Source organism: Bos mutus, chromosome 6 (genome assembly GCF_027580195.1).
Source record: "Bos mutus isolate GX-2022 chromosome 6, NWIPB_WYAK_1.1, whole genome shotgun sequence".
Taxonomy (NCBI): Eukaryota; Metazoa; Chordata; class Mammalia; order Artiodactyla; family Bovidae; genus Bos; species Bos mutus.
The window spans coordinates 37262774-37284027 of record NC_091622.1 but is presented as its reverse complement, the minus strand read 5'-3'; the positions used below and the strand labels follow the sequence as shown (position 1 = coordinate 37284027).

The 21254-nt window shown below is 39.7% G+C and overlaps 1 protein-coding gene across 4 annotated transcripts in view; it reads left to right on the top strand.

Annotated features, from left to right (window-relative positions):
* The first annotated feature begins 15730 nt into the window (after positions 1-15730).
* Positions 15731-21254, top strand: part of FAM184B (family with sequence similarity 184 member B) — a 119016-nt gene continuing 113492 nt past the window's right edge. For all 4 annotated transcript variants that reach the window (XM_070372180.1, XM_070372179.1, XM_070372178.1 and 1 more), the window contains exon 1: positions 15731-16091. In XM_070372180.1, the coding sequence (XP_070228281.1) occupies positions 15945-16091 (147 nt within the window). In that variant the 5' untranslated portion in view covers positions 15731-15944. The remainder of the gene's footprint in view (positions 16092-21254) is intronic.

Below are 21254 nucleotides of genomic sequence, written 5' to 3'. Positions count from 1 at the left end.
GAGTGACTACTATAATTCAAGATACTACTGGGAGTACAAAATTAAGATACATAAGAAGTTAGTTTCAAAATGTATTGAACCAGTGTGAATTACCCCAAGGCTTTTGGCTATTAGTGCTTATTTACTGTGAGCTAGAGTCAGGCTCCACCCCACTCCAGTACTCTTGCCTGGAAAATCCCATGGATGGAGGAGCCTGGTAGGCTGCAGTCCATGGGGTCGCTAAGAGTCGGACACGACTGAGCGACTTCACTTTCAATTTTCACTTTCATGCATGGGAGAAGGAAATGGCAACCCACTCCAGTGTTCTTGCCTGGAGAATCCCAGGAATGGGGGAGCCTGGGCTGCCGTTTATGGGGTCGCACAGAGTCGGACACGACTGAAGCGACTTAGCAGCAGCAGCAGAATCAGGCTCACAGTAAATAAGCTTACTCCTTACACTGGCTAGTAATTATTTGAAAATGAGACAGCCATCTAAGCATAGTGGAAATTCACATGGAGAGCACACCCCAACAATTAAACCCCACAAGAGGTAGTCAGATAAGGGAATACATAAAATGAATAGGTATCTTATACACAGATTTAAATTGTATATACTGAATTCACAAGACAGTGGCACACAAAAATCAAAACCCGAAGTGTTTTGCTCATATGACTGAGGTATATATGTAAAGGCCCAAAAAGTCTGGACTTCTCAGACTTCATGAGACAACTCTGTACAAGCCGCTGCCTTAATATAAGTCTACAAATGAGCAGTATCCATTGTACGGAGGGGAATTGAAGGAGCTACACTAACTGACACCAACCACCAGGTATTGTGTCTACTTGGCTGTTACTAAAGGAAAGTATGGTGGGTGTGTCTTTGCCAGTTTTGAAACAAGTGTAGTTAATGGCTACATGTTTGAGTCTGATCTTTGTATACAGTCTTCTAATCTGTTTCTATTGGTGGCAGCAGTGGGATTATGTTCTATAAAATTTTTGTAAGTAAGACTAAGGAAGGAATGTCACAGTGATGTGATCTTCCCAGCTCTTCTTGGCTGTAAGAGCTATGACCAGCCCTGAATTTTCAATAAGGTATGGAAAAGGAAGACTTGATTTAAAAATAATAGTAGAGTTCCCTGGTAGTCTGGTGGTTAGGATTTGGTGCTTTCACTGCTGTGACCCAGGCTCAATCCCTGGAGAACTGAGATCCCACAAGCTTCAGGGTGTGTCCCAGATAAAAAATAATAATGATAATTTAAAATAACAGTGTAGCAGGCAGACAGTACTACATTTGTTGCTTCTAAACTGTGGAGTCAGTTTAAAATGTTAACATTGCCAGTGAAGACCCACTTTCAGATGGACTAGAAATAAACATTTCATTTTAAATGTCAATTCTGAACTTAATCACTTTTTTCCAGCCCACACATGACATGAAATAATCCATTTAGTTCCAAGAGAATTTTGTTAATTATTCTAAAATATTCAAAAATGAACTATTTTGTGGCATAGTATAAAAATTCTCCCTTTCTACTCATATCGTCACTAAAGTAAAAACCCCTTAATATTATGCATAAATACAAAAATGATACCTTACCCTATCTCATCAACCATGTTCAGGGCTTAGGTTGAATCAGAACAGGGCTACAGCGATGAGCATCAGAATTGAGGCAGAAGGGCATTGATAAAACCAGTCCTCTACCTCCTCTAAAACCTAAAGACTGGCTTTCGCCTTTTTTTTTTCTACATGTTGAGCATAGACCACTGTGAAGAACCTCTCCCCACATCCCCTGCAGCTTCTGCCTGTGGTTGATCATTGCTAACTTCTCATCAACACCAGCTCAAAAACTTGGAAGTGACCTTCAACAGCCAGGCAATATTTACCAAATTCATAACTATGATTTTGAATGTTAATAAAATGTTTATTTTCTTCTTTTTAAATCCTATAGCACCCATTGAAATGACACTATGGAAAGATACTTTGAGATAATTTCCAGAGATGAGAAATCTGAAGATGAGAAAAATTAAATGACTTGTCCAATCCCATACAAAATGTTTAAATATTTAATAATGCACTTAAAACACAGTGTGTATAAAATTATACAATAAACAATTCAAACTCTCAAGAAAAATAAAATGTTAACAACAGCTTAGTGTTGGAGCATAAAGCAGTAAGTTGTCTGGAATTCAGGAAGTTTATTTGGGAAAAAATACATGCACCTGAAACATGATATGAAAATTCTTGAAAATATTTGAAAAGTTATGCTCTGTTTCCTAGAGTAGGACATAACCAGTATTCATCAAGGAGATAGGATCCCAGTCAGCCTAACAAGGTTGTTAACTGAGTTCCTAGTATACACAGAAACTGAGCTGGTGTGGTATCAAATTAGGTATCAACAGAAACCAGATGGCATCTTAAAATGAGTTGCAGCTTATAAATTAAAGAGCTGATAACATTTTAGTTAGGGGAAGCTATTATATTTGGGTTAACTACTAAACCCACGTTTCATGCTACTCTTCCACCATGGTGTCAGCTTATGAGACCTGACACCAGGACATCAGCTAATGTCTTGCTGTGTATCATCTAGGCAGTGGTCTGATTGGGGGAATTTCATTTGAGAGATACACAAATAATTGAAACAGTCCAAGAGTATGGCCATCTTCCATCAGAAAAGACTTAATTGGCTTTGTGATGATACCCTGAGGAACCAGACTGGCTTGATAGAAGGAGAGCTCTAGTGACACGATTAAGGGCCTAACCATGCTACCTAGATAATCCGAGTTCCTATAGTAATTGAAAGCATTAATTTTTGTCACAGCCAAGGCAGTCTATATTGCAAAGTGGGTATGTATGGGGTTGCCCATGGCTACCAGCTTGGTAGTAATGTAGATTTTTAAAATATTATTTGCCCGCATCGGGTCTTAGTTGCTGCATTCAGGATATTTAGTGTGTCATGTGGGATCTTTTCTTGTGGCATGCAGGCTCAGTAATAACAGTGCACAGGCTTAGTTTCTCCATGGCATGTGGGATCTTACTTCCCACACCAGGGGTCGAACCTTTGTTCCCTGCATTGCAAGGCAGATTCTTAACCACTGGACCAGCAGGGAAGTCCCACTAATGTAGATTTTTCCCAGTGGCTTGAATAGTTTTGGTCCAGATCCCCAGTTTCCTTCTTTATATCCAGCTTTTCTATGGTGGTCATTTTCTACTTATATTCTTTCTTTAAATATCTTGGATTTCCAGCCTTAGCAAATAAAAATACAGGATGCCAAAATAAATTTGAATTTCAGAAAAAAGAAATAGGGGTCATACTTATTTTAGAAAAAAAATTAGTTATCTGAAATTCACATTTATGTGGCATCCCATATTTTATCTGGCAACCCTATAAATGTGTTAGTAACACTGGTTAAGTTTGGATTGTAGTCATGTATTTGTTCCCAGGAAACACACTGGTTCTTTCCATTATGTACTGTTTTTTTACCTGCTAATACTTGATAAGGGAAGAGGGAGGCTAACACATAGTTGACCCAAAGTTTATTGTTAAGAGATAAAAGAGGAAGCCTAGTTGCAGATATGAGAGTTTTTAATAGAAGACACATTGTCTTTGGCTAAAATTCTCACATAGCCATTAAAACATTTCCAGATGTACAAATGTTCGAAATAATGTCTAGATAATCGGTAGTTTAGGGGTTATCTGTTGTTTTTTGTTTGTGTGACTTAACAATTACTTTCTCATTCTCTTTTACCATGAAGGGAAAGATTAAGTGCACTACTTTTTTTTTTAAACACTTGATGGGTAGCACAATTCTCACAGCAACTCCTCATCTCAGAAAAGATCCACAAATATGGAACACCTATCTTTTTCTTCCAGAACCCCGAAAAGAGTCAAGGATTTGGAGTCACTAGGTGCCCTGAAAGGTGAGGTTGAGGACCAAAGTTGAAAACAAGGGGATTATTTGAAAGTCTATTTTTGTTCTCCCTTTGTAGCCAAGCAGCTTTCTCTTTTTCTAGCAGAAGGCTGAAGACTTATTCTCTGGAGAAATTAAACCAAACAGATTAGAGCTGGGATCTGGGGGGAGAATGGTGGTGGTAGTGAGGTATCACACTGAAAACAGGATGATTGAGAGATCAGCGTTCTGAACATTATAAGCCTTCAGTGCTCTTTCACCACCTTACTACAGAATGTGGCAGCTGGGCTTATACACACGGCATCCCAGCCCTTCTGGAGAGATGAACAATTTTAAAAAACAGCTTGCCAGTTGATTATTTGTTACAGTGAAGCTCAGAGTTCACAACCCTACTCATTCATACATGACTTTCAGTCCCTTGAAATAATGCTAAGCTACTGGTATTAATATATATTTGGTTAACTTCTAGTAAGTATATAAGATAATCAAAACAAACCAAAAATAAGGGGAAGAAGTTCAAGCTGAACTTAAAACTTTTGTGTGGAGGCACTAAACCATAGTGGACAAAGCAATACTCAGGAAAAGAAAATGTGGTCAGTGTTGTTCAACTAAAAATAAAATTTTTCCAGTATATAAAAAAGAAAGAATGCTAAGCTGATAGCCAAGAATCACTATATATACAGAAATAATTTCAACAATGAAAGATGAAGACCAAAACAAAAGTACCTGGAAAAGAAAAGAAAGCAGAAAACATAAAGTCCCCAAGATGCTATAATCTCAGAAACAGCATATATTGCATCCATGAAAATTAACACAGTGCTATAAAAGATGAACAATCAGAAAAAAGTATTAGAAAAATAGGAGAGCCAAAATTAAATATGAAATGTGTTGGGGGATAAGTTGAAGAAATTTCAGAAAATAGTACAAAAAAGCAGAGGTAAAAATAGCAAAGAACCAAAAAATTAGATCAGAATGGGGCACAACATCTGATTAATAAGATCTCAAAAAGGAGAGAACAGAGAAAAGAGGTGATAATAAAAAAGAATATCTCCCCAACATGTAGGACATGGGGCTCTTACTAATAAAACGATCCACTGAGCGCATGGTACAATGAATCACCCACACACACATGCAAAGTCATATGATGATAGTTCAGGATGCCAGTTGTTAAGATCCTTGAAGTTTCCACAGGGGGATAACAAGAGTTACATAAAAGGATGTTTTCAGAATGGCGTTTTGACTTTTTGATAGCAACACTAGAAGATGCTAGAAGACTATAAATGCAGGGTCTTCAAATCGAAGAGAAAAAATTATTTCCAATCTAGTATTCTGTCTAGAATTATAGACAGTCCAATCAAGTATGGGGCTAAAATAAATGTTAGACTGGCATGGTCTCAAAATTGTATCTTACCATGTACCCTTTCTTAGGAGGCTACTGGAGGATGTGCTTCATCAAAACAAAGGAGTAATCTAAGTAAGAAAGCATGGGATTCTGAAAATATAAGATCTGACAAAGGAATGCAATGAAAGTCCCACGATGACTACTGTGTCAAGTAAGTAGGGTGGGGGTTTGAGGAAGTAGGTCCCTAGGAAACTTGGAACAAAGTGTTTGAGTACATGGAAAGTATAAAAAGAAGTGCAACAGAGGTTAAGACAAGAGAAAGTATAAAAAGATAAGCACAAGGGTAGTGAGAATAATGATAAAAGGAGGCAATTAGGAGTCGGACATGATTGAGCGACTGATCTGATCTGATCTGAGGCAATTAGAAGTACACCAAATACACATTTTTGAATAAGTGTTTCTGTATCAAAAAAATAAATTGAAGCTTTATTTCTCAAAATGTAATCATTACAGTGTTGATAGTCAGATTTTAGACGTTTGACATTAAAGACACAGGAGAATTGTAGCATTGTCAGTGATTAGATTGCTCCTTCAGGCATCATACTCCACAACTGCAATAGGTGCTCACCTTCAAAAAGATGTGCCCTGCAGAAGATTTTTCCAGAAAGAAAAATTGTTTTCAATAACTTGTCTTGTGAAAGGAACTACGCCCCTCGCTTAGACAAATCTCAAATTATTTTATTTAAAGAAATAATGCATAATATATAGCAATAATTTCAACAAAATTTTTGTTTAAATTTTAGCCTCTGTAGACTCAAAAGCATAAGGAATAATTTACTTCTTTAAAAATATTTTGAAATTACATACTATTTTTCATCTTCTGTACTATTTTTGCTATCAAGATATAGTTATTCCCATGTAATGCTTTAGATTTTTTTCTGTGTATTATGATTGAGGTTTTTTCCTGTACTTTGTTTACATTAGTATTATATAACTAAGAATAAATTTTGATCTAATTGCAAATGATTATCTGTGGTGATGTGTTTTTTCTCTGTCATCAAATCTATTGAGTAAACCACGCCAGGACAATTTGTTCATGTGCCTTTTCTATTTTTTAAGTAAGGGATAATCATAAGTACAGGGAAGGACATGAAGTGCAATAATCACAAGTGTACTTGATTTTTCACATAGTGTATACTCTCATATTAAGATGTGTACACTCAGATTAAAGTCCAAAAAATTTCTGATTACCTAGTGTCCTTTTCCCTATCTATACCTGCCCCAGAAGGTCTTCTAAAGATCAGTTTGTTTTGCTTTTTCTCAACTCATGCAAATAGACTCATCCAGTATGTGCTGTTTTACACTTATATGCTTTCATCAGTGTAATATCAGCCATTCATCCAGGTGTTTGCATGTATCCACTGTTCATTTTTTTTTAATTGTTGTAGACTGTCCCATTGTATTCATATGCAATTATCTGTTAGGTGAGATTTGAGTACTTTCCCATTTGTGGCTATTACAGATAAAGCTGAAATAAATATATTTCTGTGTTTTTTATGAGTATATGCACACCCATTCCTCTTGGGTCCTAGGAGTCAAACTGCTGTGTCATAGAGTAAAACTGTCAAATACTTTCCAAAGTGATTGTATCATTTTATGCTCTCATTAGCAATATATGAAAGTTCCAATTACTTTTACATCCTTACAAACATTTATTATTGTCTGGACTGTGAAGAAGGCTGAGCACCGAAGAATTGATGCTTTTGAACTGTGGTGTTGGAGAAGACTCTTGAGAGTCCCTTGGACTGCAAGGAGATCAGCCCTGGGATTTCTTTGGAAGGAATGATGCTAAAGCTGAAACTCCAGTACTTTGGCCACCTCATGCAAAGAGTTGACTCATTGGAAAAGACTCTGATGCTGGGAGGGATTGGGGGCAAGAGGAGAAGGGGACGACAGAGGATGAGATGGCTGGATGGCATCACTGACTCGATGGACGTGAGTCTGAGTGAACTCCAGGAGTTGGTGATGGACAGGGAGGCCTGTCATGCTGCGATTCATGGGGTCGCAAAGAGTTGGACACGACTGAGCGACTGATCTGACCTGATCCTTAATTTTACCAATTCTGGTATTGTATAGTAGTATCTCATTGTGACTTTAATTTACATTTCCATGATTTGCAGTATTGCTGCTGCTGCTGCTGCTAAGTCGTTTCAGTCGTGTCCGACTCTGTGCGACCCCATGGACTGCAGCCCACCAGGCTCCTCCGCCCATGGGGTTTTCCAGGCAAGAGTACTGGAGTGGGGTGCCATTGCCTTCTCCATTTGCAGTATTGAGTACCTTTTCATATGCTTATCAGCCATTCAGATACCTCTTTTGAAAGTACGTATTCAAGTCTTTGCCCATTTCTAAATTATACTGCAATTATCTTCTTATTAGGGATATGTTCTTTATATATTTTGTATATATTTATATATACAAACCTTTGTATAAAGGTTTGTCTGTCAGATATATATGTGTGTGTGTGTCTTACAGACATCTTTTGCCAGTCTATGCCTTTTCTTTTTACTTTCTTAGTGGTATATTATGAATGGACATTTTTAATTTTTATAAAATCCAGTTATCAGGTTGTTTTTCTATTATTGTGAGTGCCTTTAACAAACCTTTGCCAATCTGAATGTTCTGAAGCTATTCTGTGGTTTTTTTTTTTTTTGAAGACTTACAGTTTTAGCTTTCACTAAGTCTGTGATCCATCTCAAGTTAGTTCTTCATATGAGCTGAGGTAGAAAGGAATTGTCTTTATTAAAATATTCCTATTACTATTTTGAAATTTAATTACTTGGAATAATATTTTAAGTATCTTATTTTTCTCTATTACTTTCTTCCTTTTTTCACATTCTTTAAATTTTTTTAATCCAGATTATTTCCCAGGTGGCGCTACTGGTAAGGAACCTGCTCGCCAATGTGCAATGCAGGTGACATAAGAGAAGTGAGTTCCATCCCTGGGTTGAGAAGATCCCCTGGAGGAGGGCGTGGCAACCCACTGCAGCAGCATTCTTGCCTGGAGAGTCGCATGGACAGAGGAGCCTGGCAGGCTACAGTCCATAGGGTCGCAAAGACTCAGACATGACTGAAGCAACTTAGCAAGCAGAAATCCAGATTATGGTCATTTATCACAGATGTAGTTTATATATCTTTGGAATTTGTCCTTTTCATGAAATTTGAGGTAGGAGAGTTGACATTCTGTTTTTCAGTTATCCTCAAAAGACTGAAGAATTCCAAAACTGGACTTTTTCTTGAAAATTAATTATCTAAAATGGTATAAATCACTAAAATCTAATAACGCTTCTTTGTTTAAAATTGTGAATTTTAGTATACCAGTTCTACAGCTATTGGAATTACAAACAGTTGAGTCTATTATTCTACCCTGTGTGTATATGCATGCTAAGTTGCTTCATCCATGTCCAACTCTTTGCGACCCTATGAACTGTAGCCCACCAGGCTCTTCTGTCCATGGGATTCTCCAGGCAAGAGTACTGGACTGGGTTGCATGCCCTCCTCCAGGGATCTTCCCCACCCAGGGATTGAAACCTTGTCTCTTATGTCAGCAGACAGGTTCTGTACCACTAGTGCCACCTAGGAAGCCCATTCTGCCATGTACTGTCATTTAAATGTTTTTAAATGTCTTATGCAGGAGACCTGGGTTCAATCCCTGGGTTGGGAAGATCCCCTGGAAGAGGGCATGGCAACCCACTTCAGTGTTCTTGCCTGGAGAATCCCCATGGACAGAGAGTCCAGCAGGCTACAGTCCATGGGGTCACAAAGAGTCGAACATGACTGAGCAACTAAGCACAGCATAGCACACATGCGTTTTATACATTTAAGGTAATCTTCTAGACGTTATCTAGTCTAATATTCATGTTCATCTGTTTCCCTATTATTCAACTACCAGAAAGTTCTCAATATCTGTTTCTGTATGTAAAGTTAATAGTTTTCAAATCACTTACTTTCATAACTTTACTTTTGCAATATATACACATTAATATCTTAGCAGATTAATAGAATTTCAGAACATAAAATACATTCATTCAGTTGGTCCTTCAGCAAATATTTTTTGAGCACCTACAGAGGGCCAAGAATTACTTTAATCACTGGTTTTAGCAATCAAGAATTTCTGCCTTCATGCAGCTTACATTCAAGTGTGGTTTTTCACTTCAACTTATATCCTAAATGTTTACTTGTACTAGAAAGTGAATATTCAGATATTAACAGTAAGTCTGAATTATTTGTAATAGATGATTCTGTGTCCATCATGTTGTATCACTTTTCACATCACATCACTTTTCACAGTGTAGAGTTCTTATGAAAAATTGCTACCCAGCCAGAAGTTGTATTTCCAGCCCCCTTTATATCTTATTCAGTTCTTGCCTATAATTAGCTTTTGCCAATAGAATGACAGCAGAGTTGGCATGTCAATTCTAGGATCCAAAGGTATTTTAGTAGTTGATATACCCTCTCTGTTCTTTTTGCGTTTTACTGGCTAGAGGCAGATGACTATGTGGTCCTGGGTTCTGGAGGATCTTGGAACACAAACAGAGCCAACCTCTGATTCACTTTAGATAGGAAAAGGGTCCAAAGACAAGTAACTCAGACTTTCATGTGAGCCAAAAATAAACTTTACTGGGTTAAGCTTCTGAGATGTGGGGTGTGTTTATTTTAGCAATTAACATTACCATAACTAATACACTTGCCTTATTAATAATACAGATGTTGTTAATCTGAATAGGTTGATGTTCATCTGGAAAAAGAACCATTATCATTGATCTAGTATAATTTCAGAGTTGCCAAAAATCATATTGAAAGAAGTTGTCAGCTATTCTGTCTCCCAAAGGGCAAGGCAAATGCCGAAGAGCAAATTTGGCTAAATATTGAGACCAATACAAACTTAAATCTATCCTAAGTTCGTGAATAAAAAAGGAAAAATATGAAGACAAAAAAGAATGATTGTATAAGAAAAGTAGGAATAAGTTTGAGCACACTTTAGTCCATGCACCATATTTATATAGTTATTATATTAAGTGAATACTATTCAAATTCTGATAAAATAAGACTAAGGAATGTAGAAGGGATATGATGTAGGAATTCCTCATTCAATATGATAGTAAGTGTAAAAGGTGTCAGGAATTCAAATATATACATGCTTTTTATGCTCATATAGGAATAGAATTTGTTGCTTCTCCAGGAGTGGAACCAGTCACTAGAAACAGAGGTGGAAGTAAGGCTTTTCATCTTTCACTCTTGAATATGGTACCATATGGATACATTACCTATTTTAAAATACATTTTTAATAAATGCAAAATTTTATGATTAGCTTGTGATAATTGATCAGGGAATAAATAACTTTACTAAATTTCAACAGAATTTCAGCAAAATCCTTTATGAATATCGGTATGTGGGATTGAAAAATTGATAACCATAATTTAGTAAATACCTTTAATGATATCCTTCCATTGAACCTGTGAAGTTTCACATGTTTTCAGTTATAGCAGCTATTAAAATCAATGTTGAAACTGAACTTAGAATTACATCAGAATTACAATAGCCTAAAATGATAATGGAGAAGGAAATGGCAACCACTCCAGTATTCTTGCCTGGGAAATCCCATGGACGGAGTATCCTACTAGGCTACAGTCCCTGGGGTCAAAAAAGATTCGAACACAATTTAGCAACTAAACAAAATAATAAAATCAAAATTTTGTAAAATGTTGAAGCATATTCAATTCAATTGCTTCATCTAAAATACTGTAATATTATAATATATTAATAAAATATACCAAAATTTTTGTCTAATAATAATTTGTCATATTTTCTTTAATTCATCCATTAGCAGTCTCTTTTGTGTGTATTTTAATAGCATATATAAAATATTAGTACAGAACAATACTGAATCATAGGTTAAGAAATACATTATTAGGAATGGATGCTCAAAAAGTTTCTACTGATAGGCTGTGGAATCAAACTTTAGAGACATTTGCTGTGCACTGACTGCCATGAGAGCTCTGAGAGAGCATCTCTGACCTGACTCACCTGGTCAGAACTCCCTCAGAGCTCAGCCTGAGCTGAGACTTGAAGGCTAATAGAATGTGAATAGGAGAAAGGATGCGGAGGACATTGTAAAGCAAGATGACATAAATGGAACTATTAAGACTTGTTTAGGACATTAAAGCAATTCTTCAAGTGGGGCCCGGTACCATCCATACCAGCATCACTGAAATGATTGTTTAAGATGCCTTACTGAAACCTGAATGAAAATTTCTAACGTAGGGAGTCAGAATTATTCATTTTTATCAAGATCAAGATGACTTTTATGTTTACCAAAATTTGAAAAGTTCTAAATCCCATGTGCATATTCTAGGTGATACTTTGATTTGTATTGCAGAGACACCAAAGATGACCTTACAGAATAAACAAAAAACAAAACAAAGACAGTGGTCAATTCCAGAATGGGAAATTGAAAAATGATTTGGTTAGGTTGAAAAATTCAACCATAGGTCATCCCTATTACCAACAATTAATTCAGTTAAAAAAATTTTTTTTGTTTGTTTCCATTAAGTGGAGAGCAGGCTTCCTTGGTGGCTCAGATGGCCCAGAGATACATATACTATGTTTCTGGTCATGCAGAGCATTACAGAGACACAGAAGTTATCTAAGTTTTGGTTTGCTTATGTGGTACCCTGCAAAGTAGCAATTCCATCTTGGTCTAGAAAGTTACTTCAACATGTGGAAGAAAGCCAGGCAAAAGCAAGTGCACAAAAAGTTTAATTCAAAAAATAATAATGTTAAATTCCAACAACCAATCAATTTGTAGAAATGTTTCACCAACCCTAATTTTGATTTTATTTTACTAGTAAAATACAAGTAATCAAACAAATGGTGAGGGGAGACACACTTCACCTTTTAAATCAGAAGATATTTCAAGATCACTAGCAACACTGTTGGTACGAGTATGGGAAACACACATTGTTGTACACTATTAGTGAGTGTAATTTGGAATAACTATTCTGAAGAACAGTATAAGAAAATATATCAAGACTTAAAATTTGCTTACTCTTTAAAGTCAGGTTTTCCCAGGAATTACTCCTATGGAAGTACTTGCACATCTGTGCAAAGATCCATGTATAATGTCGTTTAGAAAGTTTTCCTGATGCAATGGTAACCTCCAAATTACCATTTTGGCACTCTATTCAGACACTAAATTACCATTCAGGTACTCTATCCTACATGTCATGGACAGGAAATCCTTACAACTCAAATTAAGATGCTCAAATCCCATAATTTATTGAACCACTTTTAAACAGAAGTAAATTAGTGAAGATTAAGACATTTAGAATACAGTGCCAGGGAGGTAGGAGGACCACACCACCTGAATCCTGGGTTATGCAGTCTTGTCCTGTCTGCTGAAGCAATCTTGACTTCTGAACATGCAGTTATAAGAACCGCAGTTGAAGTTGAAAGAGGGGCTCAGCAGGATGGGGGATTCCTAGAGTCAATACGTGCTTGCTCTGTTAGAAATGTGCAGAAGCAAGTATGCCTGGTTAACGGCTTGCTAAGAGCTATGTTCTTTATCTGTGTTTCTAGGGGGGAATATTCACTGGGGTCTGACTCTTTGCGACCCCATGGACTGGGGCCTGCCATGCTCCTCTGTCCACGAGATTTTCCAGGCAAGAATACTGGAGTGGATTGCCATTTCCTTCTCCAGGGGATCTTCCCAACCCAGGGATCAAACCCGGTTTCCTGCATTGCAGACAGAGTCTTGACTGTCTGAGCCACCAGGGAAGCCCAGATCCATTTACTAGCTGTATACAGTTGGGTACTTAGCCTCCCTTAGCTTCAATTTTCTAGACTGTAGAATGCAGATAATAAGTGCCTTAGTAGGGGTGAAAACATGTGCAAAGAGCAGAGTGCAATGCCAAGATCACATTAGTGGACTAATAAATGCCTTGTATTAGACAAAGCACTTAATCCTCTTCTGCCCTCTATGTGATTCCTGATAGTGTGAAAAGACCTACTAGTCACGGTGCTAGAAAACCTCCACAAACTGCAAAGGACTCTTTCCAAGACAGACGAGCTCATGGTACCTTAATTGCAATCCAACAAAGCCTGATAAGGGAATCTGCTTTCCCCACTGTCTCCCACTATAAAGTTGAAAGTATAATATACCCCAGACTTAATAAGATCATTATTAAATAACTAAAACTTGGAATTAGAAAGGAGTATTACTAAACTGTAGTCTGTATAAGATCATTGGGAGCAGTGTTTCTCAATCCTCTTCACACCCAGTATTATCTTTTCTGTAACATTCATGTTATTATCTTGAAAGTCATAGACAATTTTTCAAGTTAGTAAACACATTTTAAATATTATCAGTATAGTAAAAGGAAAGCAAAATAATTAAATAATATGTATTTCAATATAGAAATGCTCTGGCTTGATGAACTTTATGACATAATGTAGTACTCAGATGCTTGCACATATTGGCTAATTCATCATGAATGTGGCAGTTACAAGTGTGTTGTGTGTGCACGCTCATTTGCACAGTTGTGTCTGACTCTTTGTGATGCCATGGACTGTAGCCCACCAGGCTTCTCTGTCTATAGCATTCTCCAGGTAAGAATACTGGAGTGGGTTGCCATTTCCTATTTCAGGGGATCATCCCGACCCAGGGATTGAACCTGTGTCTCTTGCATGTCCTGCATTGGCAGGTGGATTTTTTACCACTGAGCCACCTGGGAAACCCTACCAGTGTGTTGTATCAACAACCAACTACCATGAGCCACAAAACCATTGATGATGTAATTTTCCACAGAAGTAAATAACTTTTGATAAAGTTCTGATCAAAATGGGTATTTTTCCTCTAGTTTACAAAGTGGTTGAATTCCTGTAAATTTTAGTATGTATTAAAACCCTGCAGAAAATACTCTAAATATGGAATTAGGTAGGAAGCTCACTTAAAATGTGGATTCTGAAGCCTCATCTTCAGAGATACTGACTCTGTAATCTAAGAGTCTACATCAGCCTCCAGGTAGAGATTCTGATTCAGGCATTCTGTTTTCTAACTGAATTGGGGAAGGGGTGGTTGTCCTGCAGAGGGAACCTAGATGGTAAACTAGGAACCAAAACCCAGGTTGGCCATGCCTACTGTAAAGTAATAGGGTGAGAGTAAGGAACTTAGAATTAAGTTGTGTCTTAGAAATAACAAAGTGGTTGAATTCCTGTAAATTTCAGCATGTATTAAAACCCTGCAGAAAATACTCTCAATATGGAATTAGGTAGGAAGGTCACTTAAAATGTGGGCTCTGGACCCTCATCTCCAGAGATTTTTGACTCTGGTATTTAAGATAGGACTAAGAGTCTACATTAGCTTCCTGGCAGAGATTCTGATTTTCAGGCATTCTGTTTTCTATTTGAATTGGGGAGGGGGTGGTCTAAATAGCCTTTTTGATCAGAACTTTATCAAAAGTTGTTTACCTCTGTGGAAAATTACATCGTCAGTGGCTTTGTGGCTTATGATATTCGGTTGCTGATACAACACACTTGTATGGTAAGCGAAAGACGACAGGATTCTGGTTCCGGGAGGAGGGTGGCCACGTGTGTGGATGAATCATTTCACTTTCCCTAGGAACTGTTTATTTAGACTTTCAGCTCCATCTGTTACCCAATTACTACTCCATTCCTCTTTGCTTCCTTTCCCACACCTGCTATCATCCTGTCTACCCCTGTCTTTGACTTTTCCTCTACCCCCCTACACCACAGAGTCCCTTGCTACATACCCAGATTTCTTGTCCAGATTTCCGTCACCAGCTTCTCTGCAGCCCCTTGGCTTCTTCCCTTTGGTAAATCTCCGGCAATTCTCCCGCAACATCCTCGCTCCTCCTTAAAATGGGAGAAGGGAGGCTCCCACCCTCAGCCTAGACAGGGGCCCAAATCGTTTACCCGGGTCCCCGCCATCTCCTCGCGTCGCCCCAATTTGCTTTCCCCACCCCGCCCCTTTCGGCATCCTGCCCCCGCCCACCCCCCACCTCCCAACCTCCGCCCTCAGCGCCGAGATCGGAGGCTCCGGAGTAGCTGGCTGAGGGCACCCGTCAATGTGCCCCGTCCCTCGCCACCCGTTCGCCCACAGCACTTCGCCAGAGTCCCCTCCCCAGATCAAACGCCCCCAGGTGCCCGAGGCTGAAGCCGGCTCTTCTTGTTTGGCCTGGGATGCCTACCACGGGCGGGGGCCGTTGCCACTGAGTCCGGAGCCTGGCTGCACCCACGTGTCCCAGAGCGCGGCGCCCGGCCAACGAAAACCTCTTAGAGGCCAGCAACTCCTCATCTCGAAAGCTTATTGCAGGCTAGACCCGCACCGGCCCGGGAGCGGCTAGCGAATCACGAGCCGCACGTGCGGGTCCTCGGCGCCTCTCCTCAGGGTGCGGGTGCCCGGAGAGCCAGCGAGCGAGCGAGAGCGCGGGGGCAGACAGGGTGGACGCGCGAACAGCGGGGAGGAGGACACCCAGGGGGAGCAAGAGCCAGGTGGCGGTGCAGGCGGCGGGACTGCAGTGCCACCTCTCCGGAGAAAACCCACAAGCTCACACGCCCGCGCGCACAAGCACGTGCACATCGTGGGCTGCGAGAACCCGAGCCAGCAAAAGCCTTTTGAGTGCCGGTCGCGTTTCAGCGATGGCTTCTGCCCTGAACAGCAAAATTCACGCTCCCGGCAATTGCCCGGGCTCCAAAGCCGATGCCCGCGGTGGCGCCGGCTGGAGAATGGACTGTGATCCTGAGATGCACGTGAAAATGTGCAAGAAGATCGCCCAGCTCACCAAGGTAAGATGAGGCGCTGCGAGCTGGCGAGATACGCGCCCGGGGCGCCGGGGGCGCCGGGGGCAGGGAAGGGAGTGCGGACGCACCCAAGGGAGGCCCATGCAAAATCCCAGCTGAAACTTTGTCTCGGAGGCCATGCGGAAGGGAAGCGGCCTTAAATCTTGGTGACCTTCTGGAGGCACCGTCCTAGAGCAGTTGAGAGGAAGGATCCTTGCCAAAAAACTCCTACAGCTTGCACTCCGAGCAGGTGGTCAGTGCTCCCAGGGTGGGATTGTGAATCGAGTTGAATCAGTGCTGGGGTGTGTATGTGTGTTTCTTTGCAGGCTCTGCTCAAATGATCGTGCCTGAAATGTTGTGATTTCATTCATCACAGTACTTTACCGGCGGGGAGGAGGTCATGTGGGCTATTTAAATATTTGATTCATTTATTCCTTCATTCAGCAAATATTCGACTCATTTGTTGAGTGCCAGCAGCTTGCGTGGCACCGCGCTAAACCTGGAAGGCTGCCCAGGGGACTTACTATCAAACTGGCTGCAGACGTGTGCAGAGCGTAAATGAGGAAATGAACGATTCACCATTTAATTACGGGATTACAAAAGACCTTGGGAGGTCAGCCAGCCCATTCTCCTACCTCATCCCAGGGCCCTGATTGAACCTCTAGGGACCCTGCTGCCTTCCTTATGAAGACCAGCAAAAGATGTCACCCTGTCCTTTGTTAGCCCCCTGCAGCTTCGCAATTAGGAGTTGCTTGTGACAGGCACCCCTCCTGTGCCTGGCATGTAGATGGAAAACATCCCTCTGTTTTTTATACAAGGTCCCCCAGTGCCTAAATTGAGCTATTTGCCTTGAAGTTTCCTTTTGATCTTGTAATTATTCCTGATAACATGCTTGCTAGTAAAACATTGGGTCCAGATTCTGTGTATGGGACATGCTCTCTTCCCCAACTGTCTCCCTCCCGCTTCCAACACCCACTTTTTTTATGGCATCACAGGCATTTTCCTCCCTATCTCACCAGAAGGAAGAGAGCACGGAGGTCTGAAATTGGGCACTAGCTGCCTTCTCTGGCCCTTCCCTTAACTTCTCCACATTTTTTGCAAATGAGCCTGTATCCAAACAGTGATCTCTTGAGTCAAGGGTGGAAAAGGGGAAATGGTGATACTCCTTGGAGGCCTTGTCACATGCTGCTTGGCACCACTGATCTAATTTGCAGTCATCCAAATAGTAACATCGACCCAAAAAGTATTGATTTGAGGTGTTAGGCACAGAATAAAGCATCTTATCTGTCTTCAAAGAAACTAAAATATTTTTAGAGAAACAATTTTGGAGGAAAAACGAAAAGACACTACTCTGTAATCAGTTGCTAAATTGGATATTTCAAGTTGTGAGTGCTCTAGAGGTAGAAACAAAGGTTAAGTCATTATAGGCAAGAACAGTTAGGAGAGGTTTTATGGAAGAGATGAACCTTGAACTCAGTTTGAATTTATGGAGTGCCTACTGAGTTGGACCATTAAGAAGGCTGAGCACTGAAAAATTGATGCTTTTGAATTGTGGTGCTGGAGCAGATTCTTCAGAGTCCCTTGGACGGCAAGGAAATCAAACCAGTCAATACTAAAGGAAATCAACCCTGAATATTCATTGCAAGGACTGATGCTGAAGCTCAAATACTCTGGCCACCTGATGCAAAGGGCCAACTCACTGGAAAAGACCCTAATGCTGGTAAAGATTGAGGGCAAAAGGAGAGAGGGGCAGCAGAGGATGAGATAGATAGCATCACTGACTCAATGAACATGAATTTGAGCAAAGTCCAGGAGATAGTGGAGGACAGAGGAGTCTGATGTGCTGTAGAGTCTGATGTGTCCAAAGAGTTGGACACAACTTAGTGACTGAGAAACAACAGCTATGTGCCAGGCACTGTGTCAATATTAATGGCATACAACTGAAAAAGATAGGGCCCCTGCCCTTGTGGTGTGACAAATGTATAAAAAGATCATTTGAATATAACGTGGTAATGGTAGTCACTCCACCCATTAATATTTTGGCATGATTATTATTTGCCAAGCACTGTGAAGAAAGCATCCATGATCCTATAGCATAGTAGGCAGTGTTTCTCAAAGTATATTCTGCTTTGAATATAGAAATTCAAAGTTGAAATCACAGTTGATTTTTATTATGTCATGCTTGCTTTATCATTTTCCATGCTAGTTGTTTAAATTAGACCCTTTCAATATGGATATTGATATGCTACCTTTCTTCTGGTTGTTTGTACATCGTATTTTCCATCTCTTTATATTTAATCTTTCTATAAATTTTATTTTGTTGTATTGCTGATAGGTGAATTTAATCCATGTGCATTTACTGTGATTACTAATATATTGGGGCTTATTTTTCCATCATATTTTGTGCTTTTCATTTACCATCCTTTTTCTCCATCTCTGCTTTCTATGGGATTAGTTAGATGATTTATATTCCCTCATTTTCCACTGTTGGTTTGAGGGCTTTAGGCATTATTCCTATACTTATCAACATTATGTTTAGTTTTCCACATACATATTTAACTATAGTTTTTCTAATATGACCAACCTAGATAGCATGTTAAAAAGCAGAGACATTACTTTGCCAACAAAGGTGCATCTCGTCAAGGTTATGGATTTTCCAGTAGTCATATATGGATGTGAGAGATGGACTATAAAGAAAACTGAGCACTGAAGAATTGATGCTTTTGAACTGAACTGTGGTGTTGGAGAAGACTCTTGAGAGTCCCTCGGGCTGCAAGGAGATCCAACCAGTCCATCATAAAGGAGATCAGTGCTAAGTGTTCTTTGGATGGACTGATGTTGAAGCTGAAATTCCAATACTTTGGCCACCTGATGCAAGGATCTGACTCATTTGAAAAGACCCTGATGCTGGGAAAGATTGAGGGTAGGAGAAGGGGACAACAGAGGATGAGATGGTTGGATGGCATCACCGACTCAATGGACATGAGTTTGGGTAAACTCCAGGAGTTGGTGATGGACAGGGAGGCCTGGGGTGCTGCAGTCCACGGGGTCGCAAGGAGTCGGACATGACTGAGTGACTGAGCTGAACTGAATAAAATTATCATGTAATTCTTTCTTCCTAAAAGAGAGCTTTGCATACTTCGCCCATTTAATAGCCCTTCCCTTTCCTGTCTTGTCATTGTTGTCTAGATTTTTTACCTTTTACATTTTTAATTCAAATTTTTATAGTTAGTTAAATTTACTGATATTTTGCTGATTCTTCTAACCCCTCCCCCCTTTTTTTCTTGAATCCATGGCCTTCTTTTTTGGTTCAGTTTTCTTCTGTCTGAAGTTCATCTGTTAATAGTTGTTTCTGAAGGAGTCCTAGTGGGCGAAGAAATCTTTTGTGCATTTGAAAATGTCTTCATTTTGTCCTCCCAATTGTTTATTTTCCCATAAAAATCTTCTGAACACTTATTTTTCCAAGGCACAGTGTTGGTAGTGTTCTCTTACCATAGGTACTAATTGCTGGTGATAAAAATCCTCAGTTCAGTTCAGTCGCTCAGTCGTGTCCGACTCTTTGTGACCCCATGAATTGCAGCACGCCAGGCCTCCCTGTCCATCACCAACTCCCGGAGTTCACTCAGACTCACGTCCATCAAGTCAGTGATGCCATCCAGCCATCTCATCCTCTGTCGTCCCCTTCTCCTCCTGCCCCCAATCCCTCCCAGCATCAGAGTCTTTTCCAATGAGTCAACTCTTCGCATGAGGTGGCCAAAGTACTGGAGTTTCAGCTTTAGCATCATTCCTTCCAAAGAAATCCCAGGGCTGATCTTCAGAATGGACTGGTTGGATCTCCTTGCAGTCCAAGGGACTCTCAAGAGTCTTCTCCAACACCACAGTTCAAAAGCATCAATTCTTTGGCACTCAGCTTTCTTCACAGTCCAACTCTCACATCCATACATGACCACTGGAAAAACCATAGCTTTGACTAGATGAACCTTTGTTGGCAAAGTAATGTCTCTGCTTTTCAATATACTATCTAGGTTGGTCATAACTTTTCTTCCAAGGAGTAAGCATCTTTTAATTTCATGGCTGCAGTCACCATCTGCAGTGATTTTGGAGCCCAAAAAGATAAAGTGTGACACTGTTTCCACTGTTTCCCCATCTATTTCTCATGAAGTGATGGGACCAGATGCCATGATCTTCGTTTTCTGAATGTTGAGCTTTAAGCCAACTTTTTCACTCTCCTCTTTCACTTTCATCAAGAGGCTTTTGAGTTCCTCTTCACTTTCTGCCATAAGGGTGGCGTCATCTGCATATCTGAGGTTATTGATATTTCTCCTGGCAATCTTGATTCCAGCTTGTGCTTCTTCCAGTCCAGCGTTTCTCATGATGTACTCTGCATATAAGTTAAATAAGCAGGGTGACAATATATAGCCTTGACGTACTCCTTTTCCTATTTGGAACCAGTCTGTTGTTCCATGTCCAGTTCTAACTGTTGCTTCCTGACCTGCATATAGGTTTCTCAAGAGGCAGGTCAGGTGATCTGGTATTCTCACTGCCCATCAAATTTTCATTTATTTGTAGCTAATCTGCCTTTTTTCTTGATGGCATTTGCATGTGTTTATTTTGCTGTTTAGCTGTTTCATTATAACTCTCTAATTGGTATTGAGTGTACTTTCTATTGAAGACTCATATGCTCTCTTTAATTCTGGAAAATTATCAATGATTTTCTGTTCAAATATTGTTTTTCTGCCATTACCTCCTTTCACTTTTCTGGAACTGCTATTAGGTGAATTAAGGAAGCCTCTCCATATTCTGAAATGTCATTAAAATTTTTTTTGTCTCTGAATCCTGGTGAATTCCTTAATCATGTTTTCTTGTTTGCCAATCCACTAAATAGTTTGTCCAGTCCAGAGTTTTTCCCATCTATTAAGTTGTATAATTATATTTTCATTTCTAAGATTCCTGTTCTTGCTTCCTTTCTGTCTGATTTTGGTAACTGCTTAATTTGTATAGCTTTATTGAAGTATAATTTACATATCATAAAATTCATCTAAGCATACAATTCAATATATTTTAGTAAACTTACAGAGTTGTTGCACCATAACTGTAATCTAGTTTTAGAACATTTCTATCATTGTCGTTTGTATCCATCTGTAGTCAATCCCTGTTCCCACCCCCACG